Source organism: Neoarius graeffei, chromosome 6, assembly GCF_027579695.1.
Source record: "Neoarius graeffei isolate fNeoGra1 chromosome 6, fNeoGra1.pri, whole genome shotgun sequence".
Taxonomy (NCBI): Eukaryota; Metazoa; Chordata; class Actinopteri; order Siluriformes; family Ariidae; genus Neoarius; species Neoarius graeffei.
Window position 1 is genome coordinate 85,564,936 of NC_083574.1, and position 25,678 is coordinate 85,590,613.

The 25,678-nt window shown below is 44.2% G+C and overlaps 1 protein-coding gene across 2 annotated transcripts in view; it reads right to left on the reverse strand.

The window, feature by feature from the left end:
• Nucleotides 1-5,614: 5,614 nt before the first annotated feature.
• Nucleotides 5,615-25,678, reverse strand: part of LOC132888126 (transcription initiation factor TFIID subunit 4-like) — a 275,470-nt gene continuing 255,406 nt past the window's right edge. For both annotated transcript variants that reach the window (XM_060924138.1, XM_060924137.1), the window contains one exon: nt 5,615-7,599. In XM_060924138.1, coding sequence (XP_060780121.1) covers nt 7,435-7,599 — 165 coding nt within the window. In that variant the 3' untranslated portion in view covers nt 5,615-7,434. The remainder of the gene's footprint in view (nt 7,600-25,678) is intronic.

The window sequence follows — 25,678 nt, forward strand, 5'->3', positions numbered from 1 at the left end:
AAAGCCAGCATTTGGTGTGAGACGACCCTTCGCGTCGTCTCAGGTACAGTGAGTGCGGTTGTATGCGGAAATGAGCTGCAGGTTTTACTGAGCATCTTACAGAACCAGCCACAGTTCTTCTGGAAACTTTGTCACACTCGCTTCTTCATTTTGCACCAAAATTTTGCCAGTAGCCTTCATTATATATGTTTTCTTTTTTAATCTGAAAAGAAAGTGGTCTTTTATGTAATATGCTGCTCAGATACAAACTGTAACATTTAATTTTGTGCTGGAAAACGAACGTTTGGAACTCTAAAATGCTTTTGTAATGTTTTGACTCGATAATGCAAAAGTCATCGAATATAAACCTATAACAAAGTTTGTGTTAAAAAAAAAAAAAATAGGGGGGCTAAGACTTTTGCACAGTACTGTATGTTAAGTCAACTCCAGGCACCTTTAAACAGAGTGGGCAGAAATATAAATAAATCCCTACAGATGAATATCCTACAACATGAACTAATTTACATTTTCCACTCGCACTTTGTAAGACAAAGCAGGGCTCGACATTAATGGTAGTCCGACTGTCCGAGACAACTAAATATTTGATCCGGAGAAGTCAAATCCTCATCTTCCTGTCTGACAGGACGAGTTGAATATTTATTGAAAATCACAATTTTATAGTAATTATTCAAGAGTCGCATCAATAAAGTTCGAAGAAAACTAGTTCAGTGATCGAGCCGTGTTACCTTTTACGAAATTCCAGGGAAGCCGGGTACAGCAGGTGCGTGTGTAAAAATAGCCACGTCGTAATATCTAATTACAGATTATTAGACTCATTGATATATTGGAGAAATGGTGATCAAACACCTTGATAAAATAAATATCTGTGGTGAATCTTCATTTCATTCAGACATTTGTTGTATTTTTCTTTTGTACGTTTTACGTTAACCGACACAAATGTGGTAAAATATTTCACGGGAATTTTACGACCGTGCCGAACTCACTTACGGCTTGTTTTCATTCACAACGTGATTCTGTCACCCTAACTTGTTTTCTTTAAATTAATTTATACTTCAAGTTTTACCGGATTAATCACTTTATTTCCTCCAGAAGTTTTGAATTTGGGTGAGTCTAACTCTTACAACTGCAGATCAGGGAACGGGTTCGAACACCGCACGCACCATAATGGGGCTTTGGATAGTTTCTGTTTATTGTTAGAGTTTTATTGAAAAATTATAAATCATTAAAGCATAATGATGATCATAACTGTACCTGCTTTTTCATAAACTTTGTTCAACACTTTCCTTTCATCAAACTCATAAATACATAGGAATCAAAAGGCTACAGTCAGGACGAGTGAAAAATCTCGCTGCTTGTCCGACTGGACAAGTTAATATCGAGCCCCGTAGAGTGGAACTCGTTTTTTTTCTCCCTAATTTATTCTTCCCCAACCAGCGAGGGTGAACGCTAACATGTGCGATCATCTTTTCTAACTCCTGTGCTATCAACCCTCTTCTACATACCTGAGCTCACAGTAGTCCCCAGCTGCCGAGTTCGACTGTTAACAGGAAGGAGACAGTAACGCCATCTGAGCACGACACGTTTTACTCTCGCCATCATTTCGAGTCGAACTCACAGGTGTAACGGTTGGCGAAGTGCTGTGGTGCAAGAGCAGTAAAAACACATCTGTGCTGTGTTCTATGATAGGAAAATGATCAACTTCAGGGTGGTAACAGTAATCCTGCTTCGTATCGCTGGTCCCGTTTGTGTTTTATTCCTAAAGCCTCGGTCACAACCGGCCGTACGTGCTCCTACGGCCGGTCTACGTGCAAAAAACGCAAGAAACGCACGGAGGGCGCGGGTGTGACGTGCTGATTTTCGAGCCGTAGACCGGCCACAGAGGTTCTTTGTCATGTCAAACAAACTCTACGGGCGCTTACGTTTTTTTCAGGTTGAAAGACAAACTTACGGCCAACGTGCGTCTTTCTCCACGAACAAAAAAAAAAAAAAAAACGCAGCGATTTGGGAAACGTCAAAAATCGCACGGCCAAAAAAAAAAATCATACGTCCGGTTGTGACCTAGGCTTTAGGCTACGGTCTCGGTACAGCTCGCGATGGGTTTGCGAATACTTGGCGATGAAAAATTAAGAGCATCGCCACCAATCAATCGTGCGATGCACGGCGAAGGTTCTCCGAGCTCCGCGAGTTGTTTTTTGGTGGATCTCCGCTTCGTGAGTGGCCAAAAATGTGATGAAAAATTTGCATGCGTTGAAATCGGGTGGTGAAGTTTTCGTTGGCAAACTAACCAGCAAAATACTCGCACATGCACTTCGAGGAAGCATCGCCACCAAACGCCTCATTTTCATCCATAACGCATCGCGAGCCGTAGTGTGACCGTAGTGTTACTTCTACAGCATCACTTCAAGCCCAATAAGCCTTCCATTATCATGAAGGGTGCCAATAATTCTGGAGTTGACTTAAGAGCATGTCGGATCTTTTCCGTACAATTTATTCAGACCTCTATGTTTTCTGAGAGATTTCTAACACCAGTCCGTATCTCGTATCTTGTGTTTCACGAGTCTTGGCTTCTCTCGCGGTTTCTTCTCAGATTTTTTGTGAAGCTGCCTCGTTTAACGACCATCATCAAATACTGTTTCAATTTCTTTGGACACTCCGTAACTTACAGACATGAGAAACATCACCGTCAGTGGCATAGAGACCGAAGTATGAGCTGAACCGCGTCACCGGCGGCGTATTGCTGTGTTCCTGACCTTTGTCGGCGTCTGACTGAGCGACACCGAGCGCCGTGTGTGCGGTTCTCATGGACGCAGAACTGGCGTGCTGTACTGAAGCATCTTTAATGAATTCTCATCACTGTGTTGATTAAACAACGTGAAATGGAAAACTTTACACACGCTGATTAAAAGTATTAGGAAAGAAACTATTTACATCCAAGACTACGTTCAGACTGCACCCTGAAACGACCCATATCCGATTTTTTTGCCCATATGCGACCTGCATCCGATTTGTTATTGACAATCTGAACGACACAGATCCGATTTTTTTTTTCACATGCGACCCAGGCCGCTTGGATATGTGGTCCTAATTCCGATGCATATCTGTTATTTTCACATGCGACTGCGGTCTGACCGGACAGGTCGCATTCATGCGACCTACATGTCATCAACAAGAGACAAACGTCACTATTCTGCGTTGGCTAATCCCGCCTCTTTGGTGGAAAACAACAACATTTGTACAGTTTTCAGAATTTAAATAGACTTTTATAGAATTGATCAAGCTAATGGTGGATTTGGTAGGGACCTGGATGTTGATCTGTTAGCCTGATTAAATAAAACAGTTTCTATAACTGATTTATAACTTAAACCATCCTGTATTACAAGATTATAAGATTGTTCTGGAAATTTCCAGTAATTTGACACCTTCGGTCTCATTAGTCTGCTGCCCACATTAATCAGATTATTGTGCGAGTTCCGCCGCCGCCACAAAAACCACATCGCCAGGTCTCGCCTCATCTCCATGCTTTACTTGCAAACTTGAAGAGTGCGTTTTTTTTTTTTTGTTTACGTATTACGTAGATGTGCTTATTACGTGTCAATTTGCGCATGCGGGACACTTTTGGGTCGTTTTCCGTTCATATTGGAGATCGCATACAAGTCTCATATAATTGGTAATGTGAACGGCCTAACAAAAAAATCGGATTTCACAACAAATCGGATATGGGTCGTTTCAGGTTGCAGTCTGAACGTAGTGTAAGTGTCAAAAAAAAAAAGAAGTTTGCAGTTAGTCGGAAGGTGTTTTTATTTTAACCCCTTCAGACCCTGTGTGTGCAAAGTAAAGGTCAAAAGAGGTTTTTTTTCTCTTGCTCTCTCCTTTCATTAAATAAATAATTAAAGGGAAAGTGTGCTGCTCGGCATTTAAAGAAACCTGTTAGTGTTAAATGGGTCGAGGATTAAATCACACAGGAATAGAGATGGGTTTTGGGTTCTGTTATAAGCATTGCTGAAATAAGCATTGCTCATCAAGCCATAAACGATTCGAGAAGCAGCTTTGGGACCAAAAGGTTGCCGGTTTGATTCCCTGGACCAGCAGGAATCAATGAAGTGCTCTTGAGCGATGCACTGAACCCTCTGGGTATGTTGTATGTTGCTCTGGATAACAGCGTCTACTAAATACCATTAGTGTAATATAATTGCTAATTAACATTATCATCGAGTGTCTGTTTGTTTGTAATATTTCTCATTTTCAGATGTGCGCCAAGCAAAAGTATCACGCTGAGCTGCTTTACCGAATTAGTTTCTTTTGTTCCCACTGGTTTTCCGCCCCATCATAAACCCCACACTCCTGCTTTCTCGTTTTGTATCGGCTCACAAAACCAAGGTTCTTGGATTCACAGGTCACTCAGTAAGCGTTACAAGAGTCACGCTTAATGTTTCACGTCCTACATCTGTTCTTTCCCCTTGACGTGTCACCGTAACAGGACAAATGTGATCAATGCTAGAGCTTGTGTGTCTTTCTGGAATGAAAAGACGATTAAAATAACATGCATAGAAATCGATCAGCTTTGTCTGAATTCGTCCGAAATCACTCACTCGTCCACTGCTGCATACTCACTATCCATCATCTCTAGCCACTTTATCGTGTTCTACAGGGTCGCAGGCAAGCTGGAGCCTATCCCAGCTGACTACGGGCGAAAGACGGGGTACACCCTGGACAAGTCGCCAGGTCATCACAGGGCTGACACATAGACACGGACAACCATTCACACTCACATTCACACCTACGCTCAATTTAGAGTCACCAGTTAACCTAACCTGCATGTCTTTGGACTGTGGAGGAAACCCACACAGACATGGGCGATAGAACATGCAAACTCCACACAGAAAGGCCCAGGGCTCGAACCCAGAACCTTCTTGCTGTGAGGCGACGGCACTAACCGCTACACCACCATACCGCCCACTACTCACTATCTAGGGAATTCTATATAGAGGAAAAAGCGTTTTCGGACACTACTCCGTCGCGACGTTATTTACGTCATTACCGTCGCACAATTAAAACGCGCCGGATCAGTCGGCCGGTGGGTTTTCAAAATAATAAATCCATATTATACTGAGCGCGTTTCACACAAAGTACTTTGGGTCTGCTGCATCTTTCAGTTCTTTTAAATCAAGGCTGAATCCTTTCTCTCTTCGTCGCTGCTGCCTTTTATTAAATCAAATTTGAGGCTGGGCGGCACGGTGGTGTAGTGGTTAGCACTGTCGCCTCACAGCAAGAAGGTCCTGGGTTCGAGCCCCGGGGCCGGCGAGGGCCTTTCTGTGTGGAGTTTGCATGTTCTCCCCGTGTCCGCGTGGGTTTCCTCCGGGTGCTCCGGTTTCCCCCACAGTCCAAAGACATGCAGTTAGGTTAACTGGTGACTCTAAATTGACCGTAGGTGTGAATGTGAGTGTGAATGGTTGTCTGTGTCTATGTGTCAGCCCTGTGATGACCTGGCGACTTGTCCAGGGTGTACCCCGCCTTTCGCCCATAGTCAGCTGGGATAGGCTCCAGCTTGCCTGCGACCCTGTAGAACAGGATAAAGCGGCTAGAGATAATGAGATGAGATGAGATGAAATTTGAGGCTTTTGATTAATTCGTCGCTCTGCGCTCTAACTTTTATTCTCGTATTTTATTTAGAACGTGCTTTTTTTTAATTCACCTCGAACGTTCGTTTATATAGACGAAAAAGCGCCGTGTCTTCCATCCATTCACCCCAAAGTACTTTTGTTTTTCTTTCAGCACGACCGCGATGCATGATGAGATATATTGCTTGGTTAGTGCCCAAAAGTAGAAGAGTGCACCACTTTTCACGGTGCACTGTGGGATACTATGAGGCCACTATATAGGGTGTAATAATTCTCACTATACATTCAGACAGCACTACAAAATGGCGAACTCACTATACGTATAGTCCAGCGAGCAGCGAGTGATTTCGGACACGGCGACGGTTTCCTGTGCAGTTAATCACTTGTTTGTAGTTAATTAATATGTGACAAATAATAAGCTACAGTAAAAAAAAAAACAAAAAACTGATTTACGTTGACTCGTGGTCCCGATTTGTCGCTTTGTCATAACGCAGTCATCACTAAGAGCTACACTACCGTTCAAAAGTTTGGGGTCACTTTGAAATGTCCTTATTTTTGAAAGAAAAGCACTGTTCTTTTCAATGAAGATCACTTTAAACTAATCAGAAATCCACTCTATACATTGCTAATGTGGTAAATGACTATTCTAGCTGCAAATGTCTGGTTTTTGGTGCAATATCTCCATAGGTGTATAGAGGCCCATTTCCAGCAACTCTCACTCCAGTGTTCTAATGGTACAATGTGTTTGCTCATTGCCTCAGAAGGCTAATGGATGATTAGAAAACCCTTGTACAATCATGTTAGCACAGCTGAAAACAGTTGAGCTCTTTAGAGAAGCTATAAAACTGACCTTCCTTTGAGCAGATTGAGTTTCTGGAGCATCACATTTGTGGGGTCGATTAAATGCTCAAAATGGCCAGAAAAATGTCTCGACTATATTTTCTATTCATTTTACAACTTATGGTGGGAAATAAAAGTGTGACTTTTCATGGAAAACACAAAATTGTCTGGGTGACCCCAAACTTTTGAACGGTAGTGTATGTGATGCGACGCTATCACCATGGCAACATTTACAGGGCTTCGTTCTGCCGTCGGCTCCGCGGTGTTACGGTTTACATCGAATCTGTAATGAAGTACAGGATGAAAAAGTGTGAATGCCGACATTATGGAAATACTGTCGCCGTGACGGTTCCCTGCACATCACAATAATATTTACGCTTAAGAACAATCCTTTTCGGCAGTTGTGTAAATTCTGTGCCGAGAAGACGTTCTGGGTCTGAAGGGGTTAATACGTAAATAAATAAATGCTGTGTTGGGATTTTGTTATTCTGAAGTGGCTGAATGTTATGAATTTAGTGTGGAGAATTAATGCTGCATAAATTTTGCACAAAAACTCAGTCTTTACAAATCACTTCAAGGTGTTTAGTCTTGAAGATCGTTCCCTGTGAAGGCTAGACCTCCAACACGCCGCTGTTCTCAAACACGTCGACGAGATCAGGCTCGGATTTAAAACAAACAAACAAACAAACAAACAAAAAGAGTTCGTTCTTAATCGACAGCCTTTCGATTCAAATACTGTACTCTTACTTATAACGACGTGGAAAATCTGAAAAGAAAAAGTGAAAACGTTTTCACGTTTCCATTTCACATCTGAAATAAATAAACGAACCAATGCCGATGTGAAGACGGACACAGAGAGCAGGAGAGCTGAAACCTGGCTGAAGGCACGTTGCAGGAGGAAGCTGGAGGTCGCTGCGTGTTGGCTACCGATTCCATGTTGCTTGAGTTGAGTTCGTGTTTGCACGCTGGACGTTCGCTACTTCAGCAGAGCACGGTACAGCAGGAGCGATCGGCTCGTCTCTCGCTCCTGTTCCAGGTAGAAAATGAAGTCCCTGAGGTTCACGCGCGTGATTCGCTGCCGATGGAACTGGCGCGACGATGACAACGATGAGGCTGGAGAACCCACGGAGCTCCCCGACACCTACAGAGAGAACCGAGAACCAGAGTGAGAACCGACTGTTAAACATCAGAAACACGAGGAAGTAGACGCCTCCAAGAGAAATGCATATAATAATAAAATAAGAAGAATTATTATTCATTTTATATAATATTGTCATTTAATAATAATAAATAATTTTTTGTCCTGCTAAAGTTACATCTGTTAACATAAAATTTATTCTAAAAATAATAATTATATTTTATTTAATATTATAAAAATTGTATTAAATTTTATATAATTTTTTTTTACAATAAAAGTATAGCAATTCATCTTGCTAGTATTATATTTAAATAATATTGGCTGGCTTTTTGTCATGGTCTATCAGATCTATTCTATTCAGCTACTCGTCTTCAACTCGTTCAGTATTACGCTAGCTGAATGGAATATATCCTGACAGACCACTCAATGCCAGCCAATATTATTATTATTATTATTATTATTATTATTATTATTATACACATTCCTTTTGGGTGTTCAACGCGTCTTTCTCTTTCAAGAGTCTCTCAAAATCTTCCATATTTAATGAAGCAAACCTGGCGGCCATGTTTGTTTGCAAATTGTCACACTCACTCGCTAGTGCGGAAGTTTTACGTCTCCGACGTGTGTCATGCTGTCTTGACAACCATGCAATATCATAAACCATATTCATTCAACGCTCATTCTCCACTGGGTAGAGTGATGTAATACACGTAAGATAAGCGATATGCTAACAATATTGCATGCTGTCAAACCAAATGAACGAAAACCACTAGAAGAGAATAGAACACCTTTTTATTCCATTGAAAAAGTGTCCCGTATGTACAACCCCGATTCCAAAAAAGTTGGGACAAAGTACAAATTGTAAATAAAAATGGAATGCAATGATGTGGAAGTTTGAAAATTCCATATTTTATTCAGAATAGAACATAGATGACATATCAAATGTTTAAACTGAGAAAATGTATCATTTAAAGAGAAAAATTAGGTGATTTTAAATTTCATGACAACACATCTCAAAAAAGTTGGGACAAGGCCATGTTTACCACTGTGAGGCATCCCCTTTTCTCTTTACAACAGTCTGTAAACATCTGGGGACTGAGGAGACAAGTTGCTCAAGTTTAGGGATAGGAATGTTAACCCATTCTTGTCTAATGTAGGATTCTAGTTGCTCAACTGTCTTAGGTCTTTTTTGTCGTATCTTCCGTTTTATGATGCGCCAAATGTTTTCTATGGGTGAAAGATCTGGACTGCAGGCTGGCCAGTTCAGTACCCGGACCCTTCTTCTACGCAGCCATGATGCTGTAATTGATGCAGTATGTGGTTTGGCATTGTCATGTTGGAAAATGCAAGGTCTTCCCTGAAAGAGACGTCGTCTGGATGGGAGCATATGTTGCTCTAGAACCTGGATATACCTTTCAGCACTGATGGTGTCTTTCCAGATGTGTAAGCTGCCCATGCCACACGCACTAATGCAACCCCATACCATCAGAGATGCAGGCTTCTGAACTGAGCGCTGATAACAACTTGGGTCGTCCTTCTCCTCTTTAGTCCGAATGACACGGCGTCCCTGATTTCCATAAAGAACTTCAAATTTTGATTCGTCTGACCACAGAACAGTTTTCCACTTTGCCACAGTCCATTTTAAATGAGCCTTGGCCCAGAGAAGACGTCTGCGCTTCTGGATCGTGTTTAGATACGGCTTCTTCTTTGAACTACAGAGTTTTAGCTGGCAACGGTGGATGGCATGGTGAATTGTGTTCCCAGATAATGTTCTCTGGAAATATTCCTGAGCCCATTTTGTGATTTCCAATACAGAAGCATGCCTGTATGTGATGCAGTGCCGTCTAAGGGCCCGAAGATCACGGGCACCCAGTATGGTTTTCCGGCCTTGACCCTTACGCACAGAGATTCTTCCAGATTCTCTGAATCTTTTGATGATATTATGCACTATAGATGATGATATGTTCAAACTCTTTGCAATTTTACACTGTCGAACTCCTTTCTGATATTGCTCCACTATTTGTCGGCGCAGAATTAGGGGGATTGGTGATCCTCTTCCCATCTTTACTTCTGAGAGCCGCTGCCACTCCAAGATGCTCTTTTTATACCCAGTCATGTTAATGACCTATTGCCAATTGACCTAATGAGTTGCAATTTGGTCCTCCAGCTGTTCCTTTTTTGTACCTTTAACTTTTCCAGCCTCTTATTGCCCCTGTCCCAACTTTTTTGAGATGTGTTGCTGTCATGAAATTTCAAATGAGCCAATATTTGGCATGAAATTTCAAAATGTCTCACTTTCGACATTTGATATGTTGTCTATGTTCTATTGTGAATACAATATCAGTGTTTGAGATTTGTAAATTATTGCATTCCGTTTTTATTTACAATTTGTACTTTGTCCCAACTTTTTTGGAATCGGGGTTGTATAATAATTTCTGATATTTTACTCCGATGATGTCACTCCTACTGTTTTCCCACTGACTAGACACACGTTGTCAAAATGGCGAACTGGTTCAGAATGAAAATTTTTTTAAGTTAAATTTTAATTTGAGAGAGAGAGAGAGAGAGAGAGAGAGAGAGAGAGAGAGAGAGAGACCAAACTGGGGGTGGGAAATACCAAACCAGGGGGGACAGGGACCAAACCGGAGGGGGAGAGAGAGAGATGCCCCTTTTCCACCAAATCAGTTCCAGGGCTGGTTCGGGGCCAGTGCTGGTTCACAACTCGTTCAACTTGCAAGCCAGCTGAGAACCAGTTTGCTTTTCCATAGCTCGGGGTGCTAAGGGAAGCCACATCATTACGTCACTGTATACGTCAGTTACGTCGCTGTATACGTCAGTTACGTCGCTGCGTTTGCATAAACCTTGGCATGAACATTGAAGCAAAAACAACACGGAGAAGAAGAAGCAGCAGCAACAACAACAACAATAATAATAATGGATGACTTCGCGTTTGTACAGCTGCTGCTTCTCGTCGCTTAAAAATGGCGACCTTTCGCGGTCTTGCTATTGTTGTCGGTCTTAACAACTCCGCCCCCCCCGCTGACGTAAGCAGTTCTTTCCTCTGGCCCAGCAGAGAGTTGGTGCTAGCCTGGAACCGGTTTTTCTGGCCCCAGAGCCAGTTTTTTGTCAGTGGAAACAGAAAACCCGGTTCTAAACTAAGCACTGGCCTCGAACCAGCCCTGGAACTGCTTTGGTGGAAAAGGGGTGAGAGAGACCAAACCAGAGGGGGGAGGAGACCAAACTGGAGGGAGAGAGAGAGAGGGAGAGAGACACGAGAGACCAAACCGGGGGTGGGGGGGAGATGAGAAACGAGAGAGAGACCAAACTGGGGGAGGGAGAAAGACAGAGACCAAACTGGGGGGGGAGAGAGAGAGACCAAACTGGGAGAAAGAGAGAGAGAGAGAGAGAGAGATAGACCAAACCGGGGGGAGAGAGAGAGACCAAACTGGGGGGAGAGAGAGAGAGACCAAACTGGGGGAGGGAGAGAGAAAGACAGAGACCAAACTGGGGGGGGAGAGAGAGAGACCAAACTGGGAGAAAGAGAGAGAGAGAGAGAGAGAGAGAGATAGACCAAACCGGGGGGGGGGGGAGACCAAACCGGGGGGAGAGAGAGAGACCAAACTGGGGGGAGAGAGAGAGAGACCAAACTGGGGGGAGAGAGAGAGAAAGAGAGAGAGAGACCAAACTGGGGGGGAGAGAGAGAGAGACCAAACTGGGGAGAGAGAGAGAGACCAAACTGGGGGGGAGAGAGAGAGAGACCAAACTGGGGAGAGAGAGAGAGAGACCAAACTGGGGGGAGAGAGAGAGAGACCAAACAAGACCAAACTGGGGAGAGAGAGAGAGAGAGACCAAACTGGGGGGGGAGAGAGAGACCAAACTGGGGGGGAGAGAGAGAGAGAGAGAGAGAGAGAGAGAGAGAGAGAGAGAGCAAACTGGGGGGGAGAGAGAGAGAGACCAAACTGGGGAGAGAGAGAGAGACCAAACTGGGGAGAGAGAGAGAGAGAGAGACCAAACTGGGGGGGAGAGAGAGACCAAACTGGGGGGGAGAGAGAGAGAGAGAGAGAGAGAGAGAGAGACCAAACTGGGGGAGAGAGAGAGAGAGAGAGACCAAACTGGGGGGGAGGGAGAGAGAGAGAGAGAGAGAGAGAGAGAGAGAGAGACCAAACTGGGGGGGGGAGAGAGAGAGAGAGACCAAACTGGGGGGGGGAGAGAGAGAGAGAGAGACCAAACTGGGGGGGAGAGAGAGAGAGACCAAACTGGGGGGAGAGAGAGAGAGAGAGAGAGAGAGACCAAACTGGGGGGGGAGAGAGAGAGAGAGAGACCAAACTGGGGGGAGGGAGAGAGAGAGAGAGAGAGAGAGAGAGAGAGAGAGAGACCAAACTGGGGGGGGAGAGAGAGAGAGAGAGAGAGAGACCAAACTGGGGGGGGGGGGGGGGGGGGACACACCAAACTGGGGGGGGGGGGGGGGGGGGGGGGGAGACCAAACTGGGGGGGAGAGAGAGAGAGAGAGAGAGAGAGAGAGAGACCAAACTGGGAAAGAGAGAGGTTTGACTCCAGTCTGAAGCTGGGGACTAAAAGGAGTCCAGTGCTGGTTGAGGAAGTGAGGAACTAAAAGTATGAAGTGTACTCTGTGAGATCCAACTGGATGCCAGTGAAGGCTCGGAGGTAAAATGCAGGGTTTTTTGCTTTACGAATTCAAACAGCTGAATTTTTTTCAAAATAAAAATATATTGCAGTAATATTTTCCAATAATAATAATAATAATAAAAAAGAATGAACTGGCTTTCCAGTTTCCTCGCTGTTCAATTTCAGTGGGAAAGTCAGTCACAGGCATCAACGATTACAAAAGAACTCGAACGTTTCTTCTTTAAAACTTGAATCATTTAAAATCAGACTTCACCAAATGCCCTTAGATGAAAGACATGAGAAAGACAAAGAGCCCAAAAACACAACCCACGATGTTTGGCATGAATGAGGCAGCCATGTCTGATCCACCTCCATCCATTCGCTCACAATTAGAGGGATTATGCTCCATAAACACGGATCATGGAGGCAGCGAGGGCTGTGATTGCAAACATCTGGCTCTGGTCGGAGTTCAGGCTGTGGCTTTGGTCTGAAATGCATCTGAGGTCTTTTAGACCGACCTAATAACAACCACCTTCATGTTCTCATAAAGCAGCGAGGGAGTGAGTGAGTGTGTGTGTTGGCTTCACACAGGTGGGGTGTGTGTCGAGGCTGAGTGAGTGTGTGACGGAGAGAGCTCAGGACGCCCTCAGGGAGGAATCAGGACACCTGCAGCTGCCTCATCAGGCCAATCAGAGATGACCTCATGTGAAAGGCCGGTCTGCCTGCTGCCATGGCAATTACTGCCAATCAAACACATCCATCCACTCGGTGTGTGTGTGAGAGAGCGTGTGTGGTTAGGTGATCAAAATATAGACAGAAAGGTCACACACACACGGTTTCTCCCACATCTTGCAAGCTCATGTTGAGAGAAGAGAAAGAAAAAGCATGTGAAGATTCAATGTGCTCTGAAACAAAGCGTGATGCGCTATGCACGGCTGCTCACTAATGCAGCTAATTCCAGGTTTAAAGAGCAGCCTGATGCAAACAAGCAGACTCTGTAAAGTCCAAACAGAGAAAAGAAGACAGAAAAGAGAAAGACAAAAAAGAGAGAACGATAGAAAAGAAGATCCACGAAGCTAAAAGCAGCATCTGTCATTTTATCTGTGATGGCAGCTCACAGGCATGATGTCATACGACATATCCATCCTACAACACACACATGCACACACATCCGTACACACGAAGGAAGGAAGGAAGGAAGGAAGGAAGGAAGGAAGGAAGGAAGGAAGGAAGGAAAGAAGGAAGGAAAGAAAGAAAGAAAGAAAGAAAGAATTGAGAGGAGAAATGTTTCTGATTGTTTGGGGATTTCTGGAGTTCAGGACTGAAAGAGGAGACGGACAGAAAAAGGGACGAGGAAGAAAAAAATGGACAGATGGAATGAAAAAGAGTGATAGAAAGGAAAGAGACACACACACACACACTGCATGAGGGCCACAATGGTGTGATCTTGCTGTTGCTGGCATTCGCACCTACACACCCACTACTGACAACCCGCTGACGGCAAGCAAACACACACACACACACACACGCGCACTCACGGCTGGCCATCAGGATCATGGTGAGAGGTGATGTGTGCGGGGTGTGTGAGTGTGGATGAAGACTAATCTGGTCATAATGTGTTCACACACGCAGGCTAACAACACATTAGTGCAGCGCGTCGCTCGCAGACCTGTGTGGGTATTTAGCTCTCACCGGGGGGAAAAGCCCCGGCACTGAGCATTATGGGTAAATAATGGCTGAAGTGACGGTGGAGGGTGGGGTGGAGGGAGACCCCCTATCAGGACTAACCACACAAACACGCCGCAAACATTTCTCCTGTTTCAGTGCGGCCGGAGAGAGAGCGAGCGAGAGAGAAAGAGAGCGAGAGCGACACTGATTGGTCAGGTTCCAGGACAGGAAGCAGTCAGAGGTTACACACCAGAAAGATGAGAAAGACTTCAGCGACACGTCCAAAGCCGTATTCTTTTCTTTACAGAGCATAGTGTAGGATATCTGGTGCAACTCCGATATCCCATAATGCACTGCATCAGGATATAGTGATGTAGACTGTGGTGTGTAGAGAACCCATAATGCACTGCATCAGGATGTGATGTAGACTGTGGTGTGTAGAGAACCCATAATGCATTGTGCAGCCTGTCAGTTTGGACACCGTGGAGATTCACTTCCACTCTGTTACATTTACTTTTCATTAATAATGCATGTTCTCTCTCTCTCTCTGTCTGTGTGTCTCTGTCTCTCTCTCTCTCTCTCTGCATCTCTGTCTCTCTCTCTGTCTGTCTGTCTCTCTCTCTCTCGCAGCTTTTCTCTCTGTGTCTCACTGCCTCCATCTCCCTCTCTCTCTGTCTGTCTGTATCTCTCTCTTTCTCTCTGCCTCTGTCTGTCTCTCTCCCGGTCTCTCTCTCTCTGCTTCTGTCTCTCTCCCTGTCTCTCGCTCTCTCAGTGTCTCTCTCGGTCTCTCTCAGTGTCTCTCTCTTTCTGTGTCTCTGTCTCTCTCTGTGTCTCGCTGTCATGGCCATATAAAAGACATACAGTGGTGCTTGAAAGTTTGTGAACCCTTTAGAATTTTCTATATTTCTGCACAAATATGACCTAAAACATCATCAGATTTTCACACAAGTCCTAAAAGAAGATAAAGAGAACGCTGTTAAACAAATGAGACAAAAATATTATTCTTGGTCATTTATTTATTGAGGAAAATGATCCAATATTACATATCTGTGAGTGGCAAAAGTATGTGAACCTTTGCTTTCAGTATCTGGTGTGACCCCCTTGTGCAGCAATAACTGCAACTAAACGTTTGCGGTAACTGTTGATCAGTCCTGCACACCGGCTTGGAGGAATTTTAGCCCGTTCCTCCATACAGAACAGCTTCAACTCTGGGATGTTGGTGGGTTTCCTCACATGAACTGCTCGCTTCAGGTCCTTCCACAACGTTTTGATTGGATTAAGGTCAGGACTTTGACTTGGTCATTCCAAAACATTAACTTTATTCTTCTTTAACCATTCTTTGGTAGAACGACTTGTGTGCTTAGGGTCGTTGTCTTGCTGCATGACCCACCTTCTCTTGAGATTCAGTTCATGGACAGATGTCCTGACATTTTCCTTTAGAATTCGCTGGTATAATTCAGAATTCATTGTTCCATCAATGATGGCAAGCCGTCCTGGCCCAGATGCAGCAAAACAGGCCCAAACCATGATACTACCACCACCATGTTTCACAGACGGGATAAGGTTCTTATGCTGGAATGCAGTGTTTTCCTTTCTCCAAACATAACGCTTCTCATTTAAACCAAAAAGTTCTATTTTGGTCTCATCCATCCACAAAATATTTTTCCAATAGCCTTCTGGCTTGTCCACGTGATCTTTAGCAAACTGCAGACGAGCAGCAATGTTCTTTTTGGAGAGCAGTGGCTTTCTCCTTGCAACCCTGCCATGCACACCATTGTTGTTCAGTGTTCTCCTGATGGTGGATTCATGAACATTAACATTATCCAATGTGAGAGAGGCCTTCAGTTGCTTAGAAGTTACCCTGGGGTCCTTTATGACCTTGCCGACTATTACACGTCTTGCTCTTGGAGTGATCTTTGTTGGTCGACCACTCCTGGGGAGGGTAACAATGGTCTTGAATTTCCTCCATTTGTACACAATCTGTCTGACTGTGGATTGGTGGAGCCCAAACTCTTTACAGATGGTTTTGTAACCTTTTCCAGCCTGATGAGCATCAACAACACTTTTTCTGAGGTCCTCAGAAATCTCCTTTGTTCGTGCCATGATACACTTCCACAAACGTGTTGTGAAGATCAGACTTTGATAGATCCCTGTTCTTTAAATAAAACAGGGTGCCCACTCACACCTGACTCTAATTTCACCTTCAAATTAACTGCTAATCCTAGAGTTCAAATACTTTTGCCACTCACAGATATGTAATACTGGATCATTTTCCTCAATAAATAAATAAATGACCAAGTGTAATATTTTTGTCTCATTTGTTTAACTGGGTTCTCTTTATCTACTTTTAGGACTTGTGTGAAAATCTGATGATGTTTTAGGCCATATTTATGCAGAAATACAGAAAATTCTAAAGGGTTCACAAACTTTCAAGCACCACTGTACCGTATAAGGTGTCTCTCCAGCCAATAATGAGGAATTATACACGACTTATAGATAGATGTGCACACAGACCCAGATAGAAAGACCAACAGATACATACACTATATGGCCAAAAGTATGTGAACAACTGACCCTCACACCCATATGCGTTTCTACTGCAAACTGCTGCTAAAAAATTAGAAACGCGCAACTGTACAGAATGTCGCTGTATGCTGTAGCATTAAGATTTCTCCTTCACTGGACTTAAATCCTGAACCTGTTCCAGCATGACAATGCTCCCGTGCACAAAGCGAGAGCTGGCCAGAGAAACAGAAGAAAACAGAAACACAGGATATATTATCTTTGTTAACTGTGAAACACTTTTACATGTACGTTTACTACAGTTTGGGTTTGGAGCCAATCCTCTACATCACACCGGATTCAGATCTCGAGAAAATCCTGTACAGCAGTGTAGTGAACGTGGACGAGTCGAGACGTCACCATTAAACTGTCGCTGAAATGAAGGCAGACCGTTCAGGGAGCGCAAATTTTCTGTCCGTGTGCTTTGAGAAGTCTCAGTGTGATACTTGAATTTTACAGACAACTGTTTGAAGTGACTAGAAGCCATGAAAGGATAATAAAAAGGACGTGGATCATCACGTCACTGTGCTGCGAGTGCGCTCCTGAGACGGCTAAATCAGTCATCGGCTATAGCAGTAAAACGAGAACGCGTGCATCGGCGCTCGTCCTGCTGATCCGGTCCCGCGACTGCATCAGAATCTGTTTTTGAGACGAAGAGGGTTGTGAGCCTGAGGCGGTGGGAGGACGTAAAGCCGAGGCACACGGTCACCTCCATGCTGCCTCACTCTCCTCCAAACCCTGACGGCATCATGGGACCGGACCCCCTCGCTCCAAAATCCAAAATCCACCTCCATAATAACTCTTGCCATTAATTAAGACCAGAGGCCTGCTCTTTTCCCTCTCTCTCTCTCTTTCCGCCTGGAGAAAAGGCCGATGAGGACATTTTGGAAAGAGTTAACAGATGTTGGCTGATTGGCCTGGGGGCGTTTCGAGACATCGCCCGAGTGATGTATTTGATGTGGAGTTTATTCGGCTCCAATAAACGTATAAAGAATTAGAATAATAATTTGCAGATGTACGCGGGGAGGATTACAGGCCAGAGCTCTCTTTGAAGCCAAGAAGCACAAACACAGGAGCGGAGAACAAAAAGACGAGGCTTTGTGCGCTGAGCTACGGGTCAGCGAGGAGGCCACAGTGGGTCCAGTAACCTGTGTGTGTGTGTGTTAATATCTTATTTTACAGGCTGTCAGGGGAATTTTATAAAGTGCATGCGGGGGAGAAAAGTGAGCACTTCATGAATGTAAATCAGAGAGTCATTTAAGCTCACTACACACTACATTACACGTGAGGGAGGAGCCGGGCTGCAAAAACGGCGGGTATGACGGACTGGTTTCATTTACCGAGCCCGTGTTTCTGCCTGAACGACTGGGGAAGGAAAAAAAGTGAAAAGAGAAAGAAAGAAGTAAGGATGGAGTAAGTCGCACTTATTCTGAGTGCTGTGATAAATGGAGGAATTACATTCAAAACAAACAACCTCAATTCGCTCCGCAGCTAAAGAGCAACAAATCTCAAAAACGGCCGCTCGCTGCTGCACGCCTTAATACCCGCACATAAAACAGAAAACAGTGCGAGAGAGCAAGAGCGAGAGAGAGAGCTCCATGGCGATGCATAGCAACGGCGCACGATCTCAGTCAAGGAGAAAGAAGGCGAAGGGGAAAAAAAACACCTTATTACTTCTAACTCCTGCAAGCCATTTTGGTCTCCAAAGGTTTCGCAGTGCCTCGGGCGCTGTGTCTGCAGTGTTTCGGGAAATGACTTGCCTTCGCACGAACACTGCCATGTTCTGCAGCGCCGCTGCCCCCCAGCAGCCCCGCTCAATTTCTCTTTAACCCTTTCCTGCCTTTCGCGCTTCTGAATCACTCTGAGCTCATGCTCGTTCTTCTCTCTCTCTTTCTTCACCTCACTCTGTCACATTGTTTAGCTTCACACAAACACCACTTTTTTCCTCTTTCTTTCTGAGCCCTGGAGTTTAAGCGTCGCTCGTCTCCGTCTCACCTGAGCACAAGGTTCGTGCTAGTCGGTTTTTGCGTCTCGTGCACCGCACCGGAGTGTGTGAGTGTGTGTATCCAGGCTGGATTAACTCTGCAAACTCGTTGACACAACACATAATTAAACATCTCGCTTGAGGTCAGGAATTTTCTAATTAGTAGTGTACTGACAAAGCTGCAATTGAATCGCCTTGAGTCACACAGTCCACAGGTTACTACTTAGATGAAAGCGCTGCCTGGAGCACTCTTCAGGGGGAAGTTCACACAAACACAAATCCAGACACTCACATGTTTGTCTTACTATCCTTACAAGGACCTTCCATTCACATAATTACAAATACAGCTAATTAATACCATGCTACGCCTAAACCTCACGCCGTCCTTACTCTCAGTAACGAAAATGCAACCGTTTTTGGTTGAGTTTTAAATAAAAGCTTTAATAAAAACTCGTGACGTCCTGTCAAATGTCCCAACAAGGTCATAACTGAGACAGTCCTACCTTTGTGGGGAGATTTGCTCCCGAAAAGATATAAAAACGTGTACGTTACAAAAGAACAGGCACAGGGGTCACCGGGTGAAACGGATTTTAACTTCTGGAACCTTCCTTCCGAAGAGAAGAAATGCTCCGAAACCTTTTAAACTGGAAGTTAAAGCTTGAATTTCTTTCTTTCTACTCTCTCTCTCCTTTTGCTTCTCAAGCGTTTCAGCTGGGAGACAAAGAAACAAAAGCCGCTGAGGCATAATTACAGTTAATTGTGCATCTTCAAATTCACATGCTGTATTTTCTGGATGATAAACATGTTTCTTTTTGCCCTTCAGCAGCCGCTGCAACTTATAATGCAAAACAGAGGACGTTATCATTTTTCCATGAGCCTGATTGTAATATTTATTAGTGTTCTTATGGCAGGCGTGCTACTCCAGTACTTATGGTAGACACTGGCACTAATTACACTCAGAATCCTATAGCTGTTTTATAGAATCCAGGCTCTGTTTTATAGACAGAATAAAAATGACATCAAATAATAACTAGATAAAGACTGTGACTAAAGTCATAGTAATTTGTGCTTGCTGTTACAAACCGGGACGTCTGGTCACCATATCCTATAGATCCGGAACGGTAAGAGATACAGAATGACGCTTAGTGAGGAAAAGTTGCGCCCTGCCGCCCTGAACAAAATTAAAAAAAAAAAAAAGATTGGAAAAATAATGAAAATTGACAGAGTTATAAGTGATTGAAAAAAATTCCATTTTTCATGGATCATTCCGGATCAGCGATCCAGATCAGCACCAAAAGTCAGAGCAACTTAATTCAGCCCAGAGGTATTCTTCGTGTGAGGTATTCTTTGGTGATGATTGGTTGAACACTGAGGGAGAAATAGCATCCTAAATAATAATAATAATAATAATAATAAAGTAGGGGCGGCACGGTGGTGTAGTGGTTAGCGCTGTCGCCTCACAGCAAGAAGGTCTGGGTTCGAACCCCGTGGCCGGCGAGTCCACGTGGGTTTCCTCCGGGTGCTCCGGTTTCCCCCACAGTCCAAAGACATGCAGGTTAGGTTAACTGGTGACTCTAAATTGACCGTAGGTGTGAATGTGAGTGTGGATGGTTGTCTGTGTCTATGTGTCGGCCCTGTGATGACCTGGCGACTTGTCCAGGGTGTACCCCGCCTTTCGCCCGTAGTCAGCTGGGATAGGCTCCAGCTTGCCTGCGACCCTGTAGAACAGGATAAAGCGGCTACAGATAATGAGATGAGATAATAAAGTAGAAAGATCCAGAGTGAGAGTAACAATTTGCGCCAGCATTGCTAGCGCAAATTTAAAAAACCACTATATTAATGAAACCACATATATAAAAATTTGCCGAGGATGTAGCTGGAGCGTCTCGTACACCAGAGCAAATTACGGAAAATGCCTGGAAAATCTAATATGTGCAGTAAAAGACAGATCAACATCCCACATTTGGTGCTGCTGTCTCAGACGTATAAACAGAGACGTTTATGGCTTAACAACTTGCACTGAACCACGCTGGACAGCTGCACTGAAAATAAACAGGAAAATATGATCCCAAACACACAGGAATCAGGACTGCAGCTTTACAAACGCCCACAGGACCTCGATCCAGTCCCATGTCCAACAACACGCCCAGCAATCCAACTCCCAGTCCTCTCAACGCCAACAGCAAATACTGTAGACTGATTCCGCTGCTCGGCAGCCATCTTGGCAATGCGCCTGATCAGCATATCCAGTCGTATATCCAAGACCAGACTCCAATCTACTTGAATGAGGAGAGATCCTTGTAGCAGGAAGACATTTCAAACATGGATGGGAAATCTGACGCAAGTTTCATAAACAATATGTGGTTTTTAGTTCAATAAAGAGGGGGAAAAAAAACACGTATTGTTTCATGTTACTCCAGCTATCACGCATGTACGTTTCGCCATGACTAACACAGCAAAGAGCTCCATATCTGTGTATGCGTCCGATAGGTCAGCCATCTTCTGCTAAGTTCTTAAACAAAGTGACTGGCTGCTTTGCTGCGTTACATTTTCTTCGGAAGTCGGAGCTGGGAACGACGTCACACCTGAGTTAAACGCGTTCCAGAACAAGAAGTTGGAAAACCAAAACAAGATTAGCCATCGTAGCAATCACAGTTCTGACCAGATTAGCCATTGTTAGCAATATTTGATAACACATTATGTAGTATATTATGCATAAAAAAATTACACGGCACGGTGGTTTTGTGGTTAGCTCTGTTGCCTCACAGCAAGAAGGTTCTGGGTTCATGTCTCACAGCCGATGGAGGCCTTTCTCCTTTCTGTACGGAGTTTGCATGTTCTTCCCGTGTCTCCATGGGTTTCCTCTGGGTGCTCCGGTTTCCTCCACAGTCCAAAGACATGCAGAAGGTATTAGGTAAAATACCCAGCCACTGGGGTTGTACAAGCCAGTGCATACTTGGCGCCGGATAGACTGGGGAGAGTTGTGTCAGGAAGGGCATCCGGTGTAAAATCTATGCCAAATCAAATATGCGGAACAGATCCGCTGTGGCAACCCCTAACAGGAGCAGCCAAAAGAAGAAGGAAAAAAAAACCCACAGCAACAAGTCCACAGATAGAAATTGGATAGTCCTGTGTGTACGACTGATTTGATAAGACAGACGCACTAATAAACAGAACATCACGACAGATTTTTACTGTTGATAAGAGCAGCAGCCATCTTGGATTCTGAGGTCAGGGTTGATGAGGTTCTCCTGACTTTCCGAGTCAGAAATCCTACTTCAGGATGCCTTCTGATTGAAATCCCAACTTCCCAGTTCACGCAGGACAATAATACATGTAGAACAAACCACAAAAGCTGCTTTCAAAAGCAAAAGTTCACCACTCAGAATTTCCGAGCTCCAACTAGAAAAAACAAACAAACAAAAATGCGGAATTCTTGCTCAGAAAGTTTGGAAGGTTTCTTCAATCTTGGTTTCAGCGTATGACGTCATGTGAACATGGCCGCTCACACCATCAACAGTAAAAAATAAAAAATAGTCTCAATGAGGCTGGAACTCACACTGTTGTGTGCGAGTTTGAAATCTGATCGCTCCTGTAGGGAGGAGGAGCGATTTTTGTGAAATTGCACGTGACCCCTGTGTAGCTGCATCCATGGTAGGTGGCGCCACCTGGTGAACAACTCTTGTTGGAATATGTCTTTAGAGTCTTCTGGGTGAGTTTCAGTGAAAATGTCCTAGCAGTTTAGGAAGAGTAGCGTTTAATGTGACGAGTCACCCAAAAATTTCAAAACACCCATAAAATCGTAAATATGACCGGTGGTGCCACCGTCTTAACAACTTTTATACACACCCACCTGCAGAATATTGTATGTGAGTTTGATGGAAATCCGATCACTCCTGTAGGAGGAGTAGCGATTTTTGTAAATCGTGGACGGACGATGACGAACAGATGACACGTGATCGCTAGTCACATGTACCAGCGAAATTAGCCGTCAACCTGCCCGTACATATACAACATACAATTGACATAGGGTAGACAGGACCGGAAGACAGGGATAAAGATAAAAAGGAAACACAACATGAGGAGAGATAAGGAAAAAAAGAACACCCCCCCACTATGCTCCTGTCAGGAGTACAGTGTGGGAACATTTAAAAAAACCTTTGCACATAAGCACATAACACAAGTACACTTTAAACACGGGACTTGAGGGGGGGAATCAGGGGTAAAAGGGGTAGGGGGGGAGAAGGAGGTAATCCAGAGCAAGCAAGCAGCCGTCCGCTCCTGCAGCCATGAAGGCGCTGGTCATGCACCCGCTTGTCACACTGGGGGTAAAAATGGCGACCGCGGAGAGGAGGAATGCGAGGAATGCGAGAGTGTCTCCCGGCAGTAACCTTCAGGGGTAAATGTTCCCTCAGCAACGGCCTGAACCAAGGCCGGTGCTGTCTCAGGGCGCCGAATGTCGATAAGATATGAATTGTTTGGTCTTTCCAGACGCAGTCTTTGCACGTCCACACTGCTCGTCCATATCTGTCCATTCCGTCCATTCTATTCAAATTGATCTCCAAAAACCGTATTCCTTGCAAAGCTGAAAGCTGCAACATGGACACGTCACTGGCTTTTGAGAAGGTAAGTACATCACACACTCATGATGACTAATGTTAGCTTAGCTTTTTCCTGACAAACTCATGCTTTCACAGAGACGCCTAGTTTTTCCACTTTGTAGCTCAAACATGTCAAGCTCGGAAATGACAAAATGATGAAGTTTGGACTTCTCGCTTCTGGGGTAAGTTGAAATAAACAAACGTACAGCAAACAAACAAAGAGGTAAATAAATAACACTCTGGCAAATATGGACATCGTAATATCTCTCTTTTTTTTTTTTGAGTGTCATGAAAATCAGCAGCACTTTTACAACACAGTGTCAAAGACCATTTGAACCATTTCTAGTTTTTAATGGTCAAAATAGTTTAATTTTATAGACGTTAAATAAAAACGATTGAAGCCGTAGTCACACACTGCGCTCTGCTGACACATCCAGGACACATCATATATGACGTACATGACATTCTGTGGTATCGATAATCCCTGACTTTACCCATTTCATAAAAAATAAAAAAAAAACACACCAAGTATTACCCATATTTGACAGATGCTTTTATTCAAAGGGATGTAAAAGCTTATTCTTGTAAAACGCCTCTCTGAGAGCCGAACTTTCCTCTCCGTGGCACAGAAGCTCAACATCTGAGACCGCGGCTGGATATCATGCCGGATATCTCAGGCTACGCACTCAAGTCTGCGTCTGTGGAACTTTTCTTTTTTGGTGTGTATTAAAAATTCAGTGGGTTTCATATGTAAAGCGAAACCCAATTAGGAAGTAAACGTCAAGACTCAAGTAGGATCCTCAGAAGAATCGGCTAATGAGGGCTTGTTGATTTTAAGCCGTTCGCCAAGTCGGTTCTCGAGCTGTGTTAAATTTTAATCCTTTCTGAATGGTAAGGTGGAGTTGGCGCTAACGACCGAGTCTCGAAGCTTACGCTGAGCGACCGGGATTTCTTCCGATGTCTTTGTAGAGCTGAGTTATACAGCGGCAAAACATTTTAACCTAAAACTCACCAAGTGCAGCATTCTGTAATCGGATAATAATGAGAAGGAGGAAAATGAAAATTCTGAGACGTTCAATTGAATTAGGCATTAGACCTGAGAATAAAGAGCCAACTCCCATCTGACTGGGACAAGCCTCGAACCCTGAGCTGTCAAATCTGCCCTAAAAACGCTTCACAGGGAAGTAAAACTCTCACTCCGAATGAATAAAGTATACACACAAACTGTACAGCTCTCCACCAGTCACTCGCTTCCATAAATCATCTTTGTGAGCTTCTCATGCACCCACTGAGTTTTTATTTAATATCCCAGAAAATAGCAGGAACACACGAGAATGCTGTGTGAGTAAGTGTTTCTGATGGTTTTGGCAAGCATCGTTTCCCGAAAATGTTTCGGTTATTCCATCCACGTTCCGGTGCCAAGCTGGAGAAGATGGAATATGCAGATCCGTCGCTAACAAGAGTCCAGTTCAGACCGAGAATGCGTCACATACGGATCGGAAAGCGCTGTCGGATTTTGCTGAAGCATAAAATTTGTGCTGTTAAGTCTTACTTGAATAAAATCAGCTAGCGGCTTCTTTAGCAAAGAGCCCACAGGCAGTGCTTCCATCTAAACCTGTGTGGCCTTCAGGCTAAAAGCAGCTGGCACTGTGTGTGCACGAGCGTACATACACAGACCTTATCTACATATTTACTTCGTTTAATTATCACGACAGATGATGTTGTAGATTTATGTAAGAGGAAGAGTTTAGATAACAGAGAGTGTGTGTGTGTGTGACAGAGAGAGATTCTCCACCTGAGGTACAAAGCTAGAGGCGGCACAGCACGAGTACACCTACAGCAACACCTCGTACACTGAGGCCTCCGCAAAACACACCCCACACACATATTAAAAGCACACTCATATTTGTGACTAATTTTCCCAAACAAGCATAATAGGAGGAAACTGTAGAACCCAGAGGAAACCCATCCACACACACATCCACACACAAGGAGGACATGTGAAACTCCGTACAGATAGTAACCCGAGCTCAAGAGCGAAACCCTGGAGCCGTAAGGAAGCAACGCTGCCTGCTGTGCCGCTGTGCCGCCCATCAAATAATTAAATTTTGCATGAAATGAATTTTTGAGCTTGCTTGGAATGGAGAATTTTCGTTGATGAAAAGTGCATGTGTGTGTGTGTGTTATAAGAGAGATGGCGAGAAGTGAACAGGCAAACTGGTTCAATCTGACGGGATGGTTAGTGCAGGCTTGTAGTACTCAAGTCTGACTCGTGCCCTAAGTTTAAGGACTCGTGACTTGACTTGAGCGCTGATGACTCGGACTTGGACTCAGACTCGTACGTTAGCTGCATTCGGACTCGTAAATTGGAGACGAGGACTCTGATTTTTTTTCTTTATTTTTTGTAACAATTTGGCATAAGGTTATTTATATCTACATTAATTATTATACTGATTTCATGCAACAGTGTCACACCTGTGCGCCTTGGCACGTACATCAAATAGACTCTCGGGCGCGCTCCGGACAGCACACACCAAGTGGACTCTTGCGCGTGCGCCGTAAACACAGGATTAAGGCGCAATCAGTGTACCGATATAAAAACTGTGAAAACACACTTACTTTGCGAAGTATTGAGTTGCAT